General features: G+C 44.6%; 1 protein-coding gene across 1 annotated transcript in view; it reads right to left on the bottom strand.

Moving 5' to 3' along the window:
• The window catches only part of igsf21a (immunoglobin superfamily, member 21a), a gene marked incomplete at its 3' end in the record, with an annotated part of 177,274 nt that extends 173,861 nt beyond the window's left edge, over window positions 1-3,413 (bottom strand). The window contains 1 exon segment of the mRNA XM_079748715.1: window positions 3,110-3,413. Within this exon segment, the coding sequence (XP_079604841.1) occupies window positions 3,110-3,248 (139 nt within the window). The 5' untranslated portion in view covers window positions 3,249-3,413.
• Between the last annotated feature and the right edge of the window lie 20,020 nt (window positions 3,414-23,433).

The raw sequence follows: 23,433 nt of genomic DNA, 5'->3' as shown, positions 1-23,433 counted from the left end.
TCTTCATTTCTAACCACTGAGGTAATGCAGGATTGCCAGAAGCACCAACAAGAAGAATGTCCTGTGCTTTCATAGCTCTGATGATCACGCTGGTGCCAACATCATGGAAAGAGTGACCAGTGTGTACTCACTTTCACCTTTTCCTAAACACACCGATTGGAAGTCAAGGAAACCTAGGATCCAGAACTATGATGTTGCATTTCTATATTATTAATGGAGGACTGCACCCAGGCATGAACCCCGGTTGAAACAAAAGAATGATCCCAGATCAGATGCACTAAAAGGATTTGTTGTACATATCACATGCCCAAACCCCAGTTTAACAGAAGATAACCAAGTGATGGAGCTATATTATACTACATATCATACTATACATCACACTGCACAAAAGTAAGAGAACACACATGTTGCCTTGAAATGTAAAGTCAGAAAATCATTAGCTTCCAACAAAAACAACAGAGGAATAGCGATGCCTACAGCTAAACAAGATGACATTAAGGTACAAACCTTAAGTACCCTCTAAAGTAGTTGAGTGTTGAACGTGGCGTAAAACCACTGAGGCATTTAAGTAAAAGCTATCGGTTTCCTAAAAGGGGTCCATTTTGAATTGCAAGCCCTTGACTAAGTCATATTTTGTGCAGGACTGAGCATTAATATCTTTGGGGATAAAAGCATGACCACTCTGTGAAACACTTGATTAAACCTCAAACCCCTACCGGTTGCAAATATTTTGCAAGCAAAAAGAGAAATGAATGAATAGCCACTAATTGCATACGTGGTACAGCTGTTTACTACAACCCCACCTTCCTCACTTGAGTCACAATTGCAACAAAGCTAAGCAAATACAAACACTCGGGAAACAAAGCTAACTAAACACAGATCAACGCCCCATAGACTGATGGTGTGGGCCAAGTCCAACACACTCCGCACCCTGAACCCCTTCTTCACTGCTGTTTACTCAGAGCTCAATACTATTCAATCCTGCCCCTGGCATTAGATGTGTGAAACTAGGGCAGAATCATTACGAGGGTGGAATTAATGGTTCAATTAGGATTTGGGAGTTCATGACTTAAATTGACTCACGGTCTTGGGTGAAAGAGATGATGACATCACAAGACGGAGTGTCGTAGCAGACGTATAATGGACAGGTCAGCCTGTACAGCCTCCTCTGTGCCTACCAACCGGTAGGCTGATCCCTTACAGAGCCCCGCCCCTTACACTGTCCCTGATTGGTCCTTATTTCGGAAAGAATATGTATGGTAGTCAATGGTGACAGGCTTATTATTTCTTGATCCCATTGGCATTGTGCCACACATTATGGATATAATGTTTACAAATTTTAAAATGACCATTTTGGAAATCTCGATATTCACAATAGTTTGTCGGGAAACATTTTGTGAAGTTTGTGCCCGCTCAGTGCACTTATCTCCTCTCACACAATAAAGGTCCCCAACATGCATGTTACCTGATGATCTTATACTTCAACCGTTCACCTCCCAAATTATCTTTTAAATTGACAAACATGTGTAATTTATGGAAAATACTAATGGGATGGTCTGTCAAAATAATTGTCTAATGTCAATTTTTTTCGCTGAAAATAAGGTCTCATGGGGGGCAATGGAAGGAGCGTGTCTTAAAATGCATGAATCTGGGTGGACACTCCCACTTCTGACGTCATTTTAGGCTACTGGGGTTGAGTTTGAAATGGTTAACCGACAACAGCTGGGGTAAAACACCCCCCCTTTAATATCAGGTCAGAGGTGGTGGTAGCTGCTCATCACATTGACCACATGGTCTATCGGTGGCCCTTACAGTAGACCCATTGACTACTGCTCAATGTGGGCCAGGATAACACAGTAAAACTTTTGGACTCAGACTAGTAGACTATTATTGTGATCTAATAGCCTACTCTGACAAAAATGACAAACTGATTCAGTCTAAAAATGATTCCATGTTCAACAGAAGTTTAACATAATATGTGTGGACATTTCTCTGTCGCTCCTGGGTTGAGCCTGTCCATCTCCCCTCATGGGAGTCAACTGGACTAAATGAATGCGAGAATAACTTCCAGTCAAGTCTACCGAACACCGACGTAGCATCATGAGGCGTGGATTAGTATACTGACCGATGGCCAGTTGTTGCCATGATTTCTGAGGGAGACCATCCAGCAAATTAACTGCTCCTTTTGCACTTTTATAATTGCTCAGTATGAGCTATCGGGGCAACGACGAGGGGCGCGCACGTCCTCCCAAACGGATGAACAACAGGGCGTGTTTAGTGGTCACAGCCTCGAGGCCTCGGCGGATCGCCAGGGACTCGACCAGTAATGGACAAGAGGTGGATGCAATTTCCATCCCATCATTGTCACGTCGTTACCTCTTTGCCAATAAGCATTGACAGGCCGTTAAGTTTGATTTATCCATCGATCCCTGAATCCGAAGCGCAATCCTACAGCATCAAATGCACCCAACCTTTACCCAGAGAATAACCTCATCACCAACCGCTTATAAAAAATATATTAGCATTTTGGATATTCTCATTTTTAGCAGAGCAGCACCGAGAGGGGGTGCACGACAGGAAGATGCCGTGACATATTTCAAGGCAGTAACTTTGAGATCTGTTGCAGGTCTGCCTGCTGGTCGTACCGCAGCCACGGCGACACTCATCACGTCTGGGGAGGACAGCCTGCCTGTCTGTACTGCCATGCGTGTGCGTTTGTAAACGCTATTCATACAGGCCTGAATTAAATTTGGATTATTTATACGAGCCGATGGCATAAGCCACTTTTTTACCCATCCTCACCCTGCATGCCCACATGCCACCGTCGTGAATCCATGACCCGTAATTATTAATAACCGTGGATTTGTCTTCCCCCACTTGTATGTCTTGGCGTAAAAGTTGCACGGGGATGAAGGACATCGCCGCCCTTCAACTGAGCCGTTGAACCACCAACATCACCGCGTTCATTACATCACAGAACGGGACCCGCCGGTCCCTTTACAAATCGAATACGCAACACCGCGCAATGGAAGGTTTCGAAAGGGTTCCGACTGCCGCGGAAACGATGAGTACATGGAGAGATGGAGGGATGATCCGAGGACTGGCTTACCCACGGCTAGGTCCAGCAGGTCCGCGCACAAGAGCAAGCACAAAGAGAAGACGGTCATCTTTCCCTTATTTCGCAATAAATCCCAAACTCCATCTGCGTTCACATGCTCTCCGCTCTGGGGCTGCGTAATCCCCACCATGCCAAAGGGATGCGACCGACAGAGGCTCTCCAACTATTCATGGTGCAGTTCAAGAGCGAGTGGAAAACAGGTGAAGTTGGCCGAGATGACACCGTGGAGAGCGACGTAGTCGAACATGAGACCTGAACGGACGCGGAGGACTTCTCTAAAAAACGTATTCTCCCAATTCAGAGTCAGACCAGTGGATCTGCAGTTCAGACCATTGGATGTGCGGTTCAGACCAGTGGATGTGCGGTTCAGCCCAGTTGATCTGCGGTTCAGACCAGTGGATGTGCGGTTCAGCCGGGAAGCCGAGGAGTCGAAAGCGGATGGAATGAAAATCTGCTCCTCAGTCAGTGAGTGTTCTCTCTCTCCCCTCGCTCTCTCTCTTCCGCTCTCTCGCTCTCCCTCACACTCCCTCTCTCTCCCTCCCTCTCGTTTGTACCTCCCTCTCCCCCTCGTTTTCACCTCTCTCTCGTTTACTCTCTCTCTCCCTCTTACTCTCTCCCTCTCGTTTACTCTCCTTCCTCCCTCTCTCCCTTTCGTTTTCACCTCTCTCTCTCTCTCTCGTTTTCACCTCTCTCTCGTTTACTCTCCCTCTTACTCTCTCGCTCTCGTTTACTCTCCTTCCTCCCTCTCTCCCTTTCGTTTTCACCTCTCTCTCTCCCCCCCTCCGACTCTCCCTCTCGTTTACTCTCTCTCTCTCTCTCTCTCTCTCTCTCTCTCTCTCTCTCTCTCCAGCTGGCTCGCGTTTTCTCCCGCCCTCCAGACAGACGCCCGTTTAGCTATTCCTGATCATTCGCTCTTTATTTCACACAGTTCTCCTTAATCCCACCCTGGATTGAAACCTCTCTAATTCTGTCCATTAAGCCGATTTATTGATGCTAGGTTTTGTTTCCTCTTTGTTGGAGGGGCTGTTTGTGTTTTTGTCAAACGTGTTGTTGTCCGGATACTTCTTCTGCCCGCGGCCTGCGGTCCAAAAGGGGGTAGAAACATATTGCTGCAGATCTGTATCTCAGCAGGAGCCCTGGTTGGCAGTCCTCTGGTTTATAGGCTCCTATGGCGGCCATCGGGAGGCTTTCACTGTCAAGCTGTCCCATTTGATTTGAGTCCATAAAAATATGATGTTCCCTCAGCATTTAAAGGAATATAGGCTAACTGCACAGCGCCACAACCCCTCAACCTATAGGCATGTTGGAGAAAGGATGAGGACTGGTTGGAGATCTTTGTGGAGAGAAAAAGGCGGCCCCTATGTTGCCTTTCAGACAAACGCAGACACTCAAAAGATGGATTAAGAAGAAGCATATTATAGATGAAAACAAAATGGTCTAGATCCTGCAATGTCATAATCTTTACCAGAAGGTTTAAACCAGACCCCATGTAGTCCTACATTTGTCTGTCTGTCTGTCTGTCCATCCGTCCGTCCGTCCGTCCGTCTGTCTGTCTGTGTGTGTCTGCTATATAAACCCATAAAAAGCTCCACTATGCGCTCACATGAGTCTCTGAGATGCCTCCATTGCATTCGGTTCCACTAGCTTACGTTTACATAGATACAGTATACGGTATGAATTCCTGTAAATACTCCTCATGGTCAGACCTTCGATGAAGGCATGTCTCTGAGCACTGGTGCCACGGGCGCTCGCCTGGGGGTAATGTATTCAACGAGCACCACCTCAATGAAGGGCAGTGGAATACCTATCTGGAATCTAGAGTCTAGAATACCTGAGCTCCCATTCCACGGCTTATTTTTTTTTTACCATTCTCTCCATTTAATACCTCTCTTCTCTGTAATGAAGTCCGTGGAGATCAAATCCAACGATGAGAGGACTGTTGGGGGGAGTGTGGAATGGGGGGGGGGCTCTTCTCTCCCATGTAATTTGAGGCGATTGCAGAAAGACCTCGACTCTAGCATGACCAATCCATGTTGTGTAAATATGGATGCAGTGGAATAGAGCCAGTGAGATGAGTTCTGCGCCGCCCATTCGCCCTGAACTCCGCCCCAGTGTTTCATGGCTGTTAATGCATCTATTGACCGGGCTGAACTGTGACTAAGCGAGCCTGTGGTCGGCGCTATTTGAAAACATCCCAGGATATTTCCACCGGCCGACCAATATATGAAAAGCGTGGAGAAGAAAAACCATAGCATACAAGACATCATAAAGTCCCAACGCTTTTGTGACTCGTCTTCAACACGGACAAAAATCAATTGACAGAAAAAATCAATCCCTGATCGACATGTTGTGTCTCTGTGTCCCATGGTAAACAAACGCGCTGGCGGAGGAGAGAGCCTACCTCTAGCCAGACAAAGGTGTGCAGTACTTATGTACAATTACACATCTCTAGAGGGCAGTGTCAACAGCAATCTGTCGAAGCAACAGAGCCCAACGTGTTCCTGTCTAGATGGCACCTACCTAACCCACGGACAATTGGATTCTTCGGTCTTCTGGGATTTCACATATGCCTAATATTTCTTACTTCATGGCTCCTAGTGACACGGGCGCAAATCAATAAACAGCAAATTGTTTTTAGTCGCTTGTCGGCGGGCCCCCGCTATCCCTGTGGGAACTGGCCAGAACCGGCGCCGTGTGAGGAGAGGCTGACACTGACACTTTGGGGGTTCAGTCGCCTTCAAGTTGAAACTGACTTCTCAGTTGTCACCCGAATACTGTTTGACAATTCCTACAGTTTCCGACACAGACAAATATAAATATTTTAACTAGGAGTAGAAAATAATATTACGAAACAAGTGAACACAGGACTCTGCTTTCTTAAGCAAATGGCTTTTTTTCTGCTGACTTAAATAAACAGACTTTCTGAGTTTGTATTCATTGTTATTATTTATCCTTTTTTGAAAAGGATAGACAACGAGGAGAATTACCCCACCTCAACCCTATCTTATAATACTGCCCATTAGTTTTTCTTTTTGAACGAAACTGCTACATTTCTTGCCCTCTATTGATTTATATATATTTCATGGTTTATGCAATGAATAATTATACGTCTATAATGATAAATAGATTCACTTAACATACTGTGGGAGCCGTTATAAAGGCAGAATTTCAAATGGCCTAATCTTAGGCATACACATTTCAGTACCTAAAAGCCACAATACATTATGGTTCAGTCGCATCCAAATTCAAATGAGACCCCAGACCGACGTTATCCTGCAAAACACCAATACCAAGTTAGCACAACACGGTATTCCCTGAGAAGCTCCAAAACCCATGAAAAAACTCAGTCATGACATATTCATGAATGGAAATTATACATTCACCACATCTTCATTAGTCTGTGAGCTGATCCATGGGCCTGCAACAGAATGAACTTGCATGTAAAACCAGTAATGTTAGAAGTCAAAGTGATGCAGACTGTGACCCTACATTGTAAACATTTTAACAAGCCAACTGCTTTGCATTTAAGCGTAATTTGAGCCCCTAATAACATTCAAGTTGGCTGACATCTTAAGAGAAAAAAAGCCACTTTTTGTAAATATTATTATTGCTTCTAAGTAGAATCCTCAAAACCATTTTGTTTGGTTTTAAAAGATGTCACTAAACAACCTCTGTTCTGTGACCAAAGGTGACACCCCGTTGGTGATTTGATGGTTACGTACTAATCCAGGTGTCTTAAGAAGCCATTCATATGAGCACAGTTTGATGTTAGATAGCAATCAGCCATTATTAGACTGATGGTTACAGAATAGTGTTAGGGGAAGCATCCAGTCAATCATCTTGATATTGTAATTGTAGCCTCATTTTAGTGCTTTATTTTACAGTAACTGTCTCCATTATACACGGCCACAGGCTCATTATTTCAAAGTCTCATAAATGATACATATAATCTATTTTATTAGCATTAGTGTTAATATGGTTTGTTGGAATATTGGAAACTGGAATATTTACCAAAACCGTCGGAAAATAGAAGGTCATGCAAGGGACCTCCACTGCCACTGCTCAGGCGAGGAGGGGGGTAATTGAGAGAGCCTGGTCTGTACATTCTGCCTTTCTTTATCCAACCTTGGTTTACCTCAAAGGCTCTTTACAGAAGCTCTTTATGATAACACGCTATTGGAGCTGGAAATGAAGAGAGTACAGTATCCTAACGACTACAGTATCCTGTCCCTAGCACCCCACTGTGCTACACGCTATGCCACAGCAAGCATTTTATTGATTAGTGTTAATGTCTCTAAAACTGTACTGTCTGACGCTGTGTTAACGAGGTACACAACAGTGGTCAACATTGTTTAGATCATTAGATAAGTTGTCCCTTACGATTCGTGTAGCAGAATGACGCCTTCTATGATAAACGCATATGGCTTGAGCCTTTCCGAAATACACTTCTACATATGTTGACATCGCTGTCCTAAATTTCCTACCTCAAATTTGTTACTACTGATTTTCTTCACAATCTTTGTTATACTGCAGGGTGATCCTGAGCTAACAAAAGTACATTTCTCCCCTGCCTCAGTTGGAAAAAACTAAACCACCTGCCAGGGGAAACATAGGCAATCTTGAAATAATCTGATATCGTTTCATTATATGTGGTACATTATGAAACACTGGTGAGTGTCCATACTCTATATTTTCGTATTATCATATACCGGGACTTAAACAACTTGATAAAAGGCTGTAAATGTACTTGAGGAGAAAACAGTGTTGTAGTTTAACACACATCATGTTTGCGTCCAACAGAATTCAAGGACAAACATTCATGTGGATTAGCCTGGCTCCGCCCGCCTAAGTACTTCCGCTCAATTTTCATTTGCCTTCAGTACTACGTCTGGGTTTGCGGTATATTCCTGGGTTTTCTCCATCCAAATTTTGTGCGTCCAATCAGTGAACAGAGGGAGTGGCTGAGAACAATGACGTTAAAGTCAGCTGTCGTTGACGGACATCTTCACGCACGGTGTTGGTTTTATTTACAGCTTGCGCGCAACGTCATTCCCGGCCAAACGTTAGCGATTGGTTATGGCAGATCCACAGTGGCACTGGGCAGATCCAATAGTTTTAAACTTCAACAGACACCCGACTTCAAGTGAGTTACCGTTAGTCAATTGAGTAGGTCCAGACTCTGTACAAATGAAATGAAGTACGAGAGTCTGGTAGGACCAGGCTACACGTGGGTAGGATCCATAAGGATTGTGACAGAATGTCAGGGATGATGATGTGTAAGGAAAGGTGGTTCAGCACTGCAATTAAAATGAATACCGAACCATCACCCTGGTAACATTTATATCACGGTTATAGAAAAATTTAAAAAAATATTTTCTTCTCTCCATTTGATGTCCATCTTTAAGTTTGAACGGCAGGAGTAAAGAACTCTCTCTAAAATGCCTATGGATGAGTTATATATATATATATATATATATATATATATATATATATATATATATATATATATATATATATATATATATATCTATATATATATATATATATATATATATATATATATATATGTTATACAGACTTAAGAAAAATGTGACATCAGTATAAAACATAAATTGGTGATGTACGTCGCACCCCTGGTCCTCTTCTACCACTTTGTGGAGTATTTCACCTTGCCTCAACTATATTTTTTTACGTCACACGTAGACACTTGAATCTGATGTTGGCCGCATATTTCAATCATGTGAACAGCCAAACTAAAAAATGTCATCCAACCAATGAATGAGAATTGAACAGTGAGGCATGTAGCATGAAGAATGCCTCAGGCGTCAATTAACATTTTTAAAGGTGTTTCAAAAAGGATTTCTCATTGTTTTTTGAATGCACAAATGACATACCTTACAGTGGTTTTCATTTACATTCATTAATCACTGATGAAATTCAAAAACCCTGGTCAATATGAGGACCGAAAACTGAAGTAGTACACAAAAAATGCGAACACACAACCTTACCGTGGAAATCTACATACATGTGGCTACGCAAGAGTAGTCGATCGCTGCTCTCAACGCCCGTCTTCAGAGCGGTGACACCGACCCACGGCTGTCGGAAGCAGAGCTGCATGGATATCATTGCCCTGTGAGGACGGGGTCTCAGGTGTCATGGTTGATGCACACAGTATTGTGCCAAAGCCATCACCTACGATTAGGGGCAGACTGCTGAGAAGCGGACAAGAGGACGGCAGTCTGGCTGACCAGGGCTGGCACCGCCGGCGCAGACGTGCTTGTGATGCACAATCTGTTTCCTCCGATGTTGCTGCCCTAGCACAGGTGGTCACTGACAAATTAAACCTCCGGGCCAGCAACACGTGCGATCCTCCTAAAGGCTAGAGAGGTACGGCCGTGTATTGTATGGACCGTGTTACACTTTGCATTTGATGATCAAACACTCCTACTGTTCAGACATGGCAGGGTAGCCATTCAAATACATTATGTTTGAGTTATCAATTCCTTATTGGGGCCAGGGTCATGTTCATGGTATCTTTGAATCTGATTAATGCCTCTTTGCAGGAGAGCATTCTCGTAAAATGATACTGTAGGATATCAAACATCAATATTACATTTGATTAAGAAACCATTTATCATGTTGGCCTTGTGCTGCCATCCTCACTGCAATATCTAAAAAGGGTTTCACAACCTTAGAAATTATTCAAACACAAAACCAAAAAGATTTGTACTGTTTTGGTCCAATGAGGCCTATAGTATGACACACAGACACATCCTTATCCAAGGCAACCTACAAGAGAGACTTTAGAAGCCGATAGGAGGAACTAGAGACAATCTGGTAAGAACATACAGGAATCAGAGCAAGGAAGCTTTAAGATTTCAATTCAAGAGAGGATCAACCCAAATAGGAAGGCATTCTTCAGTTTATATTGGCCTGGGAAGCTCGTTCCACCATCAAGGTGCCATCCTCAAAAAGAGTGGTACGGAATGGGATTTGGTTCCATTTAATGGGGGCCACAAACGTCATCAGTTACAGAGAGAGAGAGGGAGCAACAGATACTGCAATAAAAAGATTTGGAGTCACAAAGAACATCTAGCAGCTGCATCACAATTAATTAACCAACTATTTGAAGGGACCCAGTGGAGGCAGATGCCACTGCATATTGTGTTGAGTCTCCATGTTTTAATCAATGCTGTTTGTACATTCGTTGAATACAATCGCATACATCACTCAAACTGGCTGAACTGGCAGAAATATTCATATTAATGTTAATTTTCCACTATAATATAGTTTGTGTGTTTAGTGGGACTTTTGTTTTACAATTATATGCAAATATTGAATCCCGAGCAGGGCCCGGTAAGCCATCTGGCAGACGGGGGTTTTCCCCGGCGGGGCGACGGCACAACTAGCTTTTCCTTAAAATACATCTTGTTGTCTGAAGGCCATGAAAACAGGTGGATCGGCCCTTTGGTCATTTCCTTAATTGGCGCTGGGCTGGCCAATCCCATTGCCAAACCCCCGCCCCCTTTGGGCTACCTGCCTCCATCAAGCAACATGTCTGCAATACAAACATGACCAAGGCGTGGAGATATGGCAGGCCAACAAGAGAAAGGCCCTTGGACAGTCTGATACTTGAGCCAGTCTGACGGATACGTCTGCTGCAGGACCTTCAGCAGAATGTTCCAGGGCCCGACTGGGGCCGGCAGACACATGGAGACTTCCGAGCAGGGAGGGCTTTGCGAGCGCAGAATTAAAATGTCAGGGTCAGTGTGGGCCGATATGCCAGGCCGGTCTCCCTAATAGGCTACAAAGGGTCCTACTCAAATCCGTCAAGACATTTAGCCTAAAAACAAAACTAAAATACTACAAAAGAATGGAATTGGGGCAAGGCCTGTTGAAGAACGAATATGGGGTAGGGATGAGTGTTGCAGAAGCTTATTATTATTTACTTAAATGTGTTGCCTTATGTTTCAATTTATAGGCCTAGGCCTTAGGTTAACTGGTTTGGCCTGATCATAACACTTTAATTTAAGTGCTGCCTCCTGTCCGTTTAACAACCATCGTTTGTTTCCTGTTATGAGGTTGTTTCACTGTGTGCAACTTTATTACAATGTATTTAATTTGCGCCGTTCAACTTTCATCTCACTCGTTTAAAATGCACGAAACAATAAAACAGTTTGCTAATTACGTCACGTCAACAAAACAACACTGTCCTTCTACGCCTCGCTCACCTTACCTAAGGGCTAGCTATAGTATAGGAATCAACACAACAGTCACACAAAGAGGACCAGAGTGGGGTGCAGCCAGCTTCATGAGACCCCTCCAATCCCACAAGGAACATTGTGTTTCCCCCTGCAGAGCGGCCAGCGTCCATCCCTCTAAAGCCTTTCCCACATATTCAAAATGCTCGGACCCCCGGCGGGGGGTTGTTCCAGTTCATGAAAATGAAGCAGCGCCAAACAGAAAGAGTAAATGGCGGCACCCTGGGTAAGTGTGCCACTCAAAGCGTTTTTTATCCGAAAAACAATTTTCGAAAATTAAAGCAACCCGGCGCAGAAAGCTTTTCCTAGCTTCTAATATGTTGTTCTGCTCTGTTTCCGACCGGATTCTACAGCAGGGTAGAAAGCACAAGCCTCTTTCTGACCGGAGTTCTTTGAACAACGATAGGCTGTGGCCATATTTGGAAATCAATTGGTGCCCAGCCAAGACCAGACGGAAGTTCATTGTGAAAAAGCAAATGTGATTAACAGGAGGGTCTCTCTAGGCTAGAGGGAAGGTTCTTTCTGTCTTATTGCCTTGCATTACCTTCCTCTGCTACGATCGAAAGCATTGAGCCTGGTTTGCTCCTTGAGCCTGTCTGCAGTATGGCCAGATATGGTTTACCCAAAATGAGGGAAATTATTTTGGAAGCAAAACCCTGCAAGCTCTACATGGATCTTCACTGTTGTCATGGGTAACAGAAGGAACATGACAAACACACATAAATAACATAAATGATCAGTCAAAGAAAACGTAGTAAACAATGACTTTGGGTTATCAAAAGTCTTTAGCCTACAGTCTTCAGAAGTTAACAAATAATACATTCATTAAAATATACACACTTAAACCACCATCACCATCACCTGTATATTAATCTGGGTCTGAGCTTGGAGAATCGAAAAGGGCAAAGGTAGATTTTTTATTAAAAAGCAACAGAAGATGAACCATTAAAGGTTCTAAACTTTACTAAAGGGTATAAAGTTAGCATGAAAAAGTCTGATACAACATGCTGTCATTCTAATTTCAAATGATATAGTCTGATTACCTATATTAATACAAGACTATCTAAATCTTTTCCCTGATGAATGTAGAATTCAAACGTAACAATGAGGCATTTGAAAGCACCCCATAAATTTAAGTGATGAAATACTTTGTATACAACATACATGATTATAGGGTTGACAATTAAACTGAATATTTGCATGTATTTTGCAAAAGCAGGAAAACAATTTAAAAAAGGACCCAGAGATTAATTTAAATACCTTTTTTAAAAAATTACCTGATTGACTCCAATTCCGTGGATAATAATTCCAACCACTATCAAACGGGCAGCCATCCATGACAGTTATTAAAAAAACAACAATGACAAACAATAGAAGGCACCTTGGCTCCGACCAGAATCATCTACCACCACATGGAGTCACACTGAGAGTCATGCGACTGGGATTGAGATGCAGATTGCCTCACACTCCCCACACCTATAATCAGTGTCAACCTCACTTCCACTTCCACTGAGCGCTGGGCTTGGACAGCCAGGCCAGCACACAACGATCAGGATCCCAACATGGGGTTGTGTTTTGTCCTTTTTCCTGAGAGATTGAATTGGATAGCGCTTTTTGTTGAATTTCCATGACACTCGGGGGACAATTTTGTAAGGATCTAACCCCTGTGAATTGTTTTTGCTTTGTTTTTTTGTTCTCAAAAGGATTTGATGGTTAACGGAATGACAAACAGTCCCCAATGATCTGTGTCGCTGTCTTAGAAGTAATGCTCTGATGCAGAGGTGACAAGCAATAAAACACTGACTAACAGCACTTACTATAAACACTGACTATCAACACTGACTATAAACACTGACTAACAGCACTGACTATCAACACTGACTATAAACACTGACAATAAGCACTGACTATCAACACTGACTATCAACACTGACTAACAGCACTGACTATCAACACTGACTATAAACACTGACTAACAGCACTGACTATCAACACTGACTATCAACACTGACTAACAGCACTGACTATCAACACTGACTATCAACACTGACTAACAGCACTGACTAAAAGCACTGACTATCAACACTGACTAACAGCACTGACTAGCAGCACTGACTAGCAGCACTGACTAAAAGCACTGACTATCAACACTGACTAACAGCACTGACTAACAGCACTGACTATCAACACTGACTAACAGCACTGACTAGCAGCAGACTACCACCACCACATTTTCGGCTATTCACCTCACCAGGGTTGACGGATAAGTAACATGGCAAAGGCATGTTATGTCCTTTGTAAAAATATAATACAATTATACTCGTAATATAATGATTAAACAGTACTATATTATAGTACTAGCATGTCAGAACTTTCCTGAGTGTGTGTGGATGCGTCTAGTGAGGGCTGCTCTAACATGTGCGCATTGATTGGTCAATGCACCACAGGGTGCCGCCCCCCGACCCCAGAGTCCAATCAGTGTGACTCAGGCCAGGTGAGGCTGCTGAACCAGCCATCAACCACACGCACACCACAGTCCCACTTTGATGTAGCGGTTTAATATTTCAATATTATTTTGAAATATATATACATATATAGGGTATAAGATACATTTAGTAATAAAAACAAAGTAACATAAAAGCACAGCTCTCACAGCTTTTACTTTTCCATTCAGAATAATCTTGTCTGCCCGCCCCACTGGTTTCCTTTGGCACGGAGTGAAGGGTGTGTAATGTTCCATGTGCTTTAATGTGAAATAGTGATGTAGGTTCCAGCAATCAAACGGATACTGTTATCTGCCACACTCTATTCTGAATGCACTCCAGCGAGTGCAAACGCATGCTGTGAGATACAATGGCTAATTGGCTGATCCAACTCAACATTAAGGCATTTCATAGCACACTTAGAGCCTTTCAAAACTATTCAATGTGCCATTACTGGGATTCAATTGAGGAGAGACATGAGGAAGAGGGTTGCTCAGAAATAAGCATTCACTCCTCTGACTGATTCAGGGCCCCATCTTAAACTGATCTATGTTATAATGAGCATCATTTTTGTTTCTGAATCCTCTTTTCTTGAAGGCATCACTGATATACAAGCATAATTTGATGTGAGTGTTACTTAACGTGAACTACAGAGAGGGCGCGTGGAACGCGGCGCCATCTACAACTGGGAGGCATTTATTTTCTGCGTCGAGAATCCCGAAACATCTGCGGCAGGAAGTTCACAAGAGCCACATCGTAAAAGTCCCCAATACGGCCTAATAAAGGTGGATCCATGTTTCATACAGCTCATGCAGCTGGGAGCCGTTCATTTCCTGAAGTTTAATGCACTTTAGCCCTGCTGTAATCTATAACTTTGTGCTGATATAATCCATATATCTCCACTTGTCATTTTCCCCCAATATGCTTCTCTTCAATCAGTGACTAAAAGGCCCATTAATTTGCCGAAGTAACATAGCCGAAGACGGGATTCTATTGATCATGCAATTGCAGTAAGGACTACCCTTTTAGTCCCCCCTCCTAAAATAATCCTTGGTTTGTTCTTGAGTAAAACAGATGATTTACTAAAGTCCAACATCTATTTTTATTTTGGTACGCGCTCTTAAGGGAGCAGGGGAGCACTCGTCTGTGGACGGATAACCGTTTAACAGTCGGGCGCAGGGAGACTGACCTCAGCTGTAAGGCTGTTTATTGAAAGCAACAAACTAACAAGATCACACCATCGTGGACAAAGGACAATTCAACAAACACAGCCCACGGACAACACTCCTGTATAGCAATAGACAATACAAAGGTTGAATATTAACTTAGATCGTAAGACACTTCATCATTAGGTCGATGTGTGCATGTTTCAGTGCTAATGGAATATATATTGATAAATAATAATGTTTAGGGTTAAAATGCTCTAGGTGATATTGGAGAATCCACCCGTTGTGTATAGTCCTGAAGGCTGTTGTTCTGTACACCGTACTGTACATGGTTTAGTACGGGATGGTAGAGCACAGAGCAGAGCATACTATTATAGTATGGTTTGGTATAGTTTGGTTTAGTATGTTGTGGTCTAGTTGGCCATCTTATGATATCGTATATTATGGTATGGTATAGGATGGTACGGTCTAGTATGGTATAGGATGTTACGGTCTAGTATGGTATAGGATGGTATGGTCCAGTATGGTATAGGATGGTACGGTCCAGTATGGTATAGGATGGTATGGTCTAGTATGGTATAGGATGGTATGGTCTAGTATGGTATAGGATGGTACGGTCTAGTATGGTATAGAATGGTACGGTCTAGTATGGTATAGGATGGTACGGTCTAGTATGGTATAGGATGGTACGGTCTAGTATGGTATAGGATGGTATAGGATGGTATGGTCTAGTATGGTATAGGATGGTACGGTCTAGTATGGTATAGGATGGTATGGTATAGGATGGTATAGGATGGTATGGTCTAGTATGGTATAGGATGGTACGGTCTAGTATGGTATAGGATGTTACGGTCTAGTATGGTATAGGATGGTATGGTCCAGTATGGTATAGGATGATACGGTCCAGTATGGTATAGGATGGTATGGTCTAGTATGGTATAGGATGGTATGGTCTAGTATGGTATAGGATGGTACGGTCTAGTATGGTATAGAATGGTACGGTCTAGTATGGTATAGGATGGTACGGTCTAGTATGGTATAGGATGGTACGGTCTAGTATGGTATAGGATGGTATAGGATGGTATGGTCTAGTATGGTATAGGATGGTACGGTCTAGTATGGTATAGGATGGTATGGTATAGGATGGTATAGGATGGTATGGTCTAGTATGGTATAGGATGGTACGGTCTAGTATGGTATAGGATGGTATGGTATAGGATGGTATAGGATGGTTTAGTATGGTATAGGATGGTACAGTCTAGTATGGTATAGTATGGTATGGTATAGGTTGGTATAGGATGGTTTAGTATGGTATAGGATGGTATGGTCTAGTATGGTATAGGATGGTATAGGATGGTATAGGATGGTACGGTCATGTACACTGCAACATTCGATAGTAGTCTCAGAACACACCACTCGCTGTGGTGGGGGAAGCGTCCATATCAAAATATCTATAAATAATTTTCTACAGTGAGAGCTGTGTAGAGATGAAATGTAGGGGGGTGAGGGAGGGAGGGGGTATAGGTTGTTTTTCATTAACTCCTCGACACCCAAGCCGTGTTCGGCACGAATGGCTGTTTACCAGGTCAGATGGAGACTTGACCTTGACTATTTACCCTACTGTTCTCTCTCTGTCTCTCTATCTGTCTCTCTCTCTCTCTCTCTCTCTGTCTCTCTCCCCCCCTCCCTCTCTCTCTCTCTCTCCCCTGAGGTGGTGGCTGGGCTGTGGCTCAGTAGACAGCCACAGTGCTCTTCTCCTCATGTGCCCCCCCCCCCCAGTACAGAGCCTCTTCCTGTACACCTGAACAGAGCGGCTGACAGGCTCGCTGGTGCAGATGCAGACTGCAAAGCCCAGAGAACAGGGAGTGGGAACTGCGGTTCATATTTCGTAACTCGATCCAAAACATAAGTACAGTCTTATTGTTTTAAGGGCGCAGAGCTCGTGGGGGTTGGCTATATGCAGGCTGTGTCCCTGGGGCTCACCACGTCTCCAGGACATTATGGAAGAGAAAATCAAAAAACATTATTTCAAGTCCGTCCCAGCCGCGAGATTTTGACTTAAGAGGGAGTAAAAGAAGTATGGGAAAATGGATCTCTTCTTCATGTTTGTCGTGATTTTTTTTTCATTATGTAGGTTTTTGTTATTTATCATTCATTATTAAAAAATAGAAGTATTAAAGGTTTTACCAGCAATGTTGGGTGACCTCACTTCTGTTGGTATTTGAAGCGAGATCCCAAACAAACAGAGCCCGCTCGCCCCTCCCTTCCGTGTTTCGTGCATCCATTAAAAACGATCATGAACGCAGCGCAAAACCCCCACAACACCCACTCCTCGTCGGTGATTGGTTGGAATACTGTTTATTTTGGTTTGAGTGGTTGGTAGTACCACTTGTTTTTTTGTACGATCTCGGAGCCCGCCTGCAGAGACGCGTTATTTTGATCCGCTATCTGCCTGCTTACGGGGCAGGCAGATAGCGGATCGTGAGGAAAGATCAGAGGAATGTGATCATTTATGTTGCGGCCTAGAATCACTGATACAACCTTTAATAGTTAGAATAAATTTGTACTAAAATTAAGAAAAAAATATTGTGTTCACAAATTTGTATTTTCATTTGAATTCTGACTCAAATTCGTATACATTTCAACGTAATGCTCCAGAGATTTTTTACTTCAACTCAGTAGCCAATGTGGACCAAATCACATCCATGGCTGGCGTTGTGCGTTCCTTTATCGCTAGGAACACGTTGAATAAACCAACAGGTCTTTATCAGAAGAACCCTGATCTGCTCTGTGCTTTAAATGTCTCGTCAGCAGGACCTGCAGAGTGCGGCGTTATTATCTGTGTTCCGGATTCAGATACAGGGGGGTCAGTTCCATTTACAGTGTGTTTCATGGGTCTGCGTGTGTGTGTGTGTGTGTGTGTGTGTGTGTGTGTGTGTGTGCAGATATACATTTCCTACAATTGTTAATGCTTAGTTGGATTGTTTTCATACTCCTATAAGTTGCTTGTAAGTCAAGCATCTGCTAAATGAGTAATTAAGAGATGTGGTTGGGCGTGTGTGTTCGGCCTTGGTCTGTGCGTGCATGTGTATCTGTGAGTGTGTGTGTGCATGTGTGGTTTTATGTGTATCTGTGTTTACGAGTGTGTTTACCTGTGTGTGTGTGTGTGTTTACCTGTGTGTGTGTTTACCTGTGTGTGTGTGTGTTTACCTGTGTGTGTGTGTGTTTACCTGTGTGTGTGTGTGTGTTTACCTGTGTGTGTGTTTACCTGTGTGTGTCCCTGCTCGCGGCCGTGGGCGAGGTGTGGACGGGTTGGAGGGTGAGCGCTCTAAACCCTTCAATAGGATTAATTCAAGGTGGCCGACACCTCCAGAGGTGGGTTCAGTGGTTCCTCTCGCACTGTTTCAAGGGGCGGTCGCAGGCGTTGCTCCATCAACACACTGGAGGAAAGCGTCCAGACACAAGTTATGGATCTCAATGAAACATTACAATTCGGCTGAAAAAAGCCAATATACAGAGTGCTCTGATGAAAGAATTGTGTGATTTAGCTTTCATACGCGCTCACAGATTGATTCCCGGGCGAATTTCAAGCAGCGCTGAAAAATGATCTCAAGGCGGCAGATGTTACTTACTGCGAGACGCACACACAAAGGTCTGCCTCCGTCAGAAATCCAGAATGGTATTCTCTCCCTCCTGCATTATGTCTCCGTGTAATACGAGCGTATGGGGGTAGTGTTCCCGTTCCTCCACAGGCTGCTGTGGAGAGCCTGGAGGTTGAGTTCTAAACACACAGAGTCGGGTAAAGGGATGTGTGGTGGGTGCGTTTGGGAATTGCGCGCATGTGGTGCCTGTGTTTGTAAATATGCGTTTGTGTGTGTGTGTGTGCGTATGTCTGTTTGTGCCTTTGTGTGTGTGTGTGTGTGTGTGTGTGTGTGTGTGTGTGTAGAAGAACTCTAAGCAATTAGCCAAATACTGCTCCGTGTCATCAATCATAGGCAGTCTGCATGGAGAAGGCTCTGTCGTCTCTACCCATAATATAACTAACTTTATATTTATCTCTACTGATTCACTTGGTTTGTGCAAAGTGTTTGTGTTGTTGTGTGAGACACATTAGGCTCTTTATTCATGTTTGGATGCTATGGTGTTGTTATATTGGTCATTCCAAATAAATGAACCAAATGTGTGTGTGTGTGTGTGTCTGTGAGTGTGTCTCTAAGTGTGGTTGCGTTTGTGTATATGTGCATTTGTGTGTGCATGTGTGTGTATGTGTGTGTGTGTGCATTTGTGTACATGTGCACGTGTGTGTGTACGTTTCAAGAATCTTAAAGCTGTAGCGTACTTTTAAAGGTGTGCCTCCTGGCCCCCGGTTGATGAGCTCATCAGGACCGGAGCGACCCCCTGACAGGGGGAGGGGGGAGAGGTTGACACGCGGATGACACCCGCCCCCCCGAGCCTATCTCAGGTGACACCCACCACCTGGGCCTCACCTGATAAGACCTGGGGAGGGACGAGAGAGAGAGAGAGAGAGAGAGAGAGAGAGAGAGAGAGAGAGAGAGAAAGGGAGAGAGAGAGAGGGATGGAGAGAGAGAAAGAGGGATGGAGAGAGAGAGAGAGAGAGAAAGAGGGATGGAGAGAGAGAAAGAGGGATGGAGAGAGAGAGAGAGAGAGAAAGAGGGATGGAGAGAGAGAGAGGGAGATGGAGCGACAAATGTGGAAGGAGAGAGAGGGCAAGAGATATATATATATGGAGAGAATTAAGAGAGAGATACTGCATATATATAGAGAGAGACAAATTGGGAGGGAGGAGAGAGGGAGTGATGGGGGGCGGGAGAGAGAGAAAGAGAGAGAGAGAGAGGGAGGGGGGAGGGAGAGAAAGAGAGAGAGAGAGAGAGAGAGAGAGAGAGAGAGAAAGAGATTGGGGCTGGATATTGAACCGTTTAACCATCCCTGGAGCTCCGGCGATGAATACATTTACCCTCTTGTAATTTCTCAGTGAAAGAAGGGAAGCTCAGGAAAGCGTGGATTTTTCCCTGCAGAATAGTACGTCTCTATTCCGCCCCTGTAAAACACAAACACACACACACGCTCAAACATACTCCCTCACAATTACACACACGCACACGCACACACACACACACGCTCAAACACAGGCTCAAACATACTCCCTCACAATTACGCACACCATCACACACACACACACACACACACATGCTCAAACACACTCCCTCCCCCTCAAACAAACACACACCCTCTCACACACAGACACACCCTTACACACTCAGTCCAGTTCTTTTTCTTACCCTGCTGGGATCTGAAGAAGTGTGTGTGAGCGTGGGCACGCAGACGCTGCGCTGAGCCTCTCCCTCCAGACTTGGCCGCCAGCAGCGGGGTTATTGGCAGACTAGGACACCTCCAGCCCCCCCCCCGTGTGTCAGGGGGGGGGGGGGGGATGGCTCTGACACCCCCACAAAGGAGGCCTCTCCCAGACACGTTATCTCTGAGACCAGCGCCAGCGACCGGCGACCAGACCGCGGGGAGGGGGGCGCCCTTCAACTGGACGCGTGAAGCACTTCCCAGAGATGATAGGAAGGGAGGAGAGGGTCCCAGCGGGAGTGGTGTGGGGGGGAGGGTCCTTCATTAACACGGCCCTCGGCTGGGTGCTGTATCACCACCTCATGGGGCTTCAGGAGATAGATATCACAGAGACAGCTGCGCTCGCCCTTCCCTTGCCTCTCTCTCTCTCTCTCTCTCTCTCTCTCTCTATTTATATATCTCACTCTTTCTCTCTATCCCTCCCTCCCTCTCTCTCCCTGTCACTCACTCTCCCTCTCTTCTGTTGGGCTTTGAATGGTCATAGCACAAGAACGAGAGAGTGAGAGAGAGACAGAGAGAGAGAGAGAGAGAGAGAGAGAGAGAGGGGGAGAGAGAGAGTGAGAGAGAGAGAGAGAGAGAGAGAGAGGGAGAGAGAGAGTGAGAGTGTGAGAGAGAGAGAGAGAGAGAGGGAGAGAGAGAGTGAGAGTGTGAGAGAGAGAGAGAGAGAGGGAGAGAGTCATAGATTATTGTAATATTTCGGTCCAAGGACCTTTCTGAACGAAGACGGAGTAGATCGTCTCCGATGGCAACCACTCAGCGACCTCGGGTCTGGTCGCTGGAGGTCAGAGAATTCACACAAACAGGCAACACTTTAACACACACACACACACTGAGAGCTGACACCTCTGCAGGTGATGCCAGGTCATTGGGCGGTCGTGAACACAAGTCGTTTGGGGGAACTTTAAAAGAGCAGTTAATTCAGGCGTGAAAAATAACAACAAATTATTTAAACAATAACTATTATTCAAATAGCATCAAAAGGTTTTCAGCGATATATTCAACATCCAATTTTGACATGCCCTAAACTTCGATAATAATAAAAAAGATAAAAACATATTTTTAGATAATTTGGTTACATACAAATATGAATCAATAACAGGCGATATCAATGGAGATGGGTCGTCCATCCACTCCGTGCGCTGGTCCTGTGAGCTGCCCCACATCGGGATGGGCGCTGCACCACTGATTGACGGACCGCTGCGCCCAGGGAGAGGAGCCAACATATTGGACGCGAGTCGCCTTGACTGACAGCGAGTGTACCCTGATATTAGCGAGTGTATTTACATGGCGTGTGGAGCGGCGGACACTAACAGGTGTCTGCTTCCAACTGTCACTAGCGGTAACAGTCAGAGCACACATCTATCACAACCATTAGCTAAGCCCCTAATGTCGCTGTCGTCTGGCGGCGGCCTGTGCGTTAAAGCCTTTGACTAGCGGAAACGAAGTCTAATAGGAGTGAAAATATGCGGCATGGCTTACGCAATATTCCATTTTACATTTCAGCTCTGAGGAGTTAGTCGAGGGTTTTATTGTAAGCAAATGTGTGAGACGATGAATTATAGATACAAATGACTATTTTATGACTTTCCATTAAGGCTATTTTTGAAATGTAAACGTTGCACATTAAGTTAAACATCCCGTTATGCTATGAAATAAACCATTACGCGCTGAATCTTTAATTTGGAGTAAACAACGACAGTAGTGTTCCTTACCCAGACAGTTCTGAGTGGAAGGCAGTGAACGGTGAAATAAATAGCGCTCTTAATGCCACTCCACTCTGGGAATTTATCACAGCAGAAGGGAACATCTTGGGCATTAATTAATGGTGCATTAATGAAATGATTAACCTAATTACTCAACGTCGACATTTCCCCCAAATTATTGATAACGCCGGCTTCCACATCACGGTGATTCCCGGACATATTAGACAATCGCGATATCGATCGATTAGGATGATATCAGTACATGGTCTCTTTTCCCTCTAAGATAAACTGGATATGAATAAAACCACAAGCCGGTCAGTCAGGTCTCCTCAGATCCCCAGCTGCCGACCGGGCATCCCCCTCAGAACCCGGAGCAGGCCGAGACAGAGCTTCAGTTCAGGCTGCGCTGATAAATCACATGAAACCAAGCGTTAAAGCGAGAGCGCGACACGCCCAGCCAGAGCCCCCCCCCCTCCCACCTGGGGAGGAGGAGGTGCCCTCTGTTCTCTGACCCGGCCCACAATTACAGCCGCTTCCTTTGTCATTGGTGGAGGACAGCGTGAACACATTGAGTCATACCAGACACACACACACACACACACACACACACACACACACACACACACACACACCCACACAATCGCACACACACACACACACACACACACACACACACAGTCGCACACACAAACACACACACAATCGCACGCACACACACACACACACACACACACACAATCGCACACACACAGTCGCACACACACACAATCGCACACACACACACACAGAGTCGCACACACACACACACACACACACATACACACACAGAATTATACACACACAGACCCCCCCACACACACACAGAACTACACACACACACACACACACAAGGCAACGAACATGTTCTTGGCTTTCTCCCCTGCAGCTGAACGTGGGTCGTTGGTACGTCACCCATATCTAAGCGTGGTCACACATACCATGCAAACATTTACAATGGAATTGAAAAAACCACTCACATGCACTGCATCCCCTCACCCAAACAAACATGGTTCTTCAGTTTCCTCTGGGTCTTGGATATGATGACAGCGGGCCTCACTGTTTAGAAAGGGTCCACTACACCGATAGAGAGAGACCTGTGTGTTGATGCAACAGAACGCATGTGTAGCATAAGGCCCACACTACGCTGAGGGCACAGACGCCTCATGTGCATGAATAATAGAGATTCAATAAAGGGAGCTCTCTCACTCTCTCGCTCTCTCTCCCCCTCTCTCTCATAATGTGAAGTGCATCGGCGTGGGCACTGGAAGCAGCCCTGGTCCGCTGAGATGC

Source organism: Pollachius pollachius, assembly GCF_949987615.1.
Source record: "Pollachius pollachius genome assembly, chromosome: 12".
NCBI classification, from domain to species: Eukaryota; Metazoa; Chordata; class Actinopteri; order Gadiformes; family Gadidae; genus Pollachius; species Pollachius pollachius.
The sequence above is the reverse complement of the archived record's forward strand: the minus strand, read 5'-3'. Positions and strand labels throughout refer to the sequence as shown.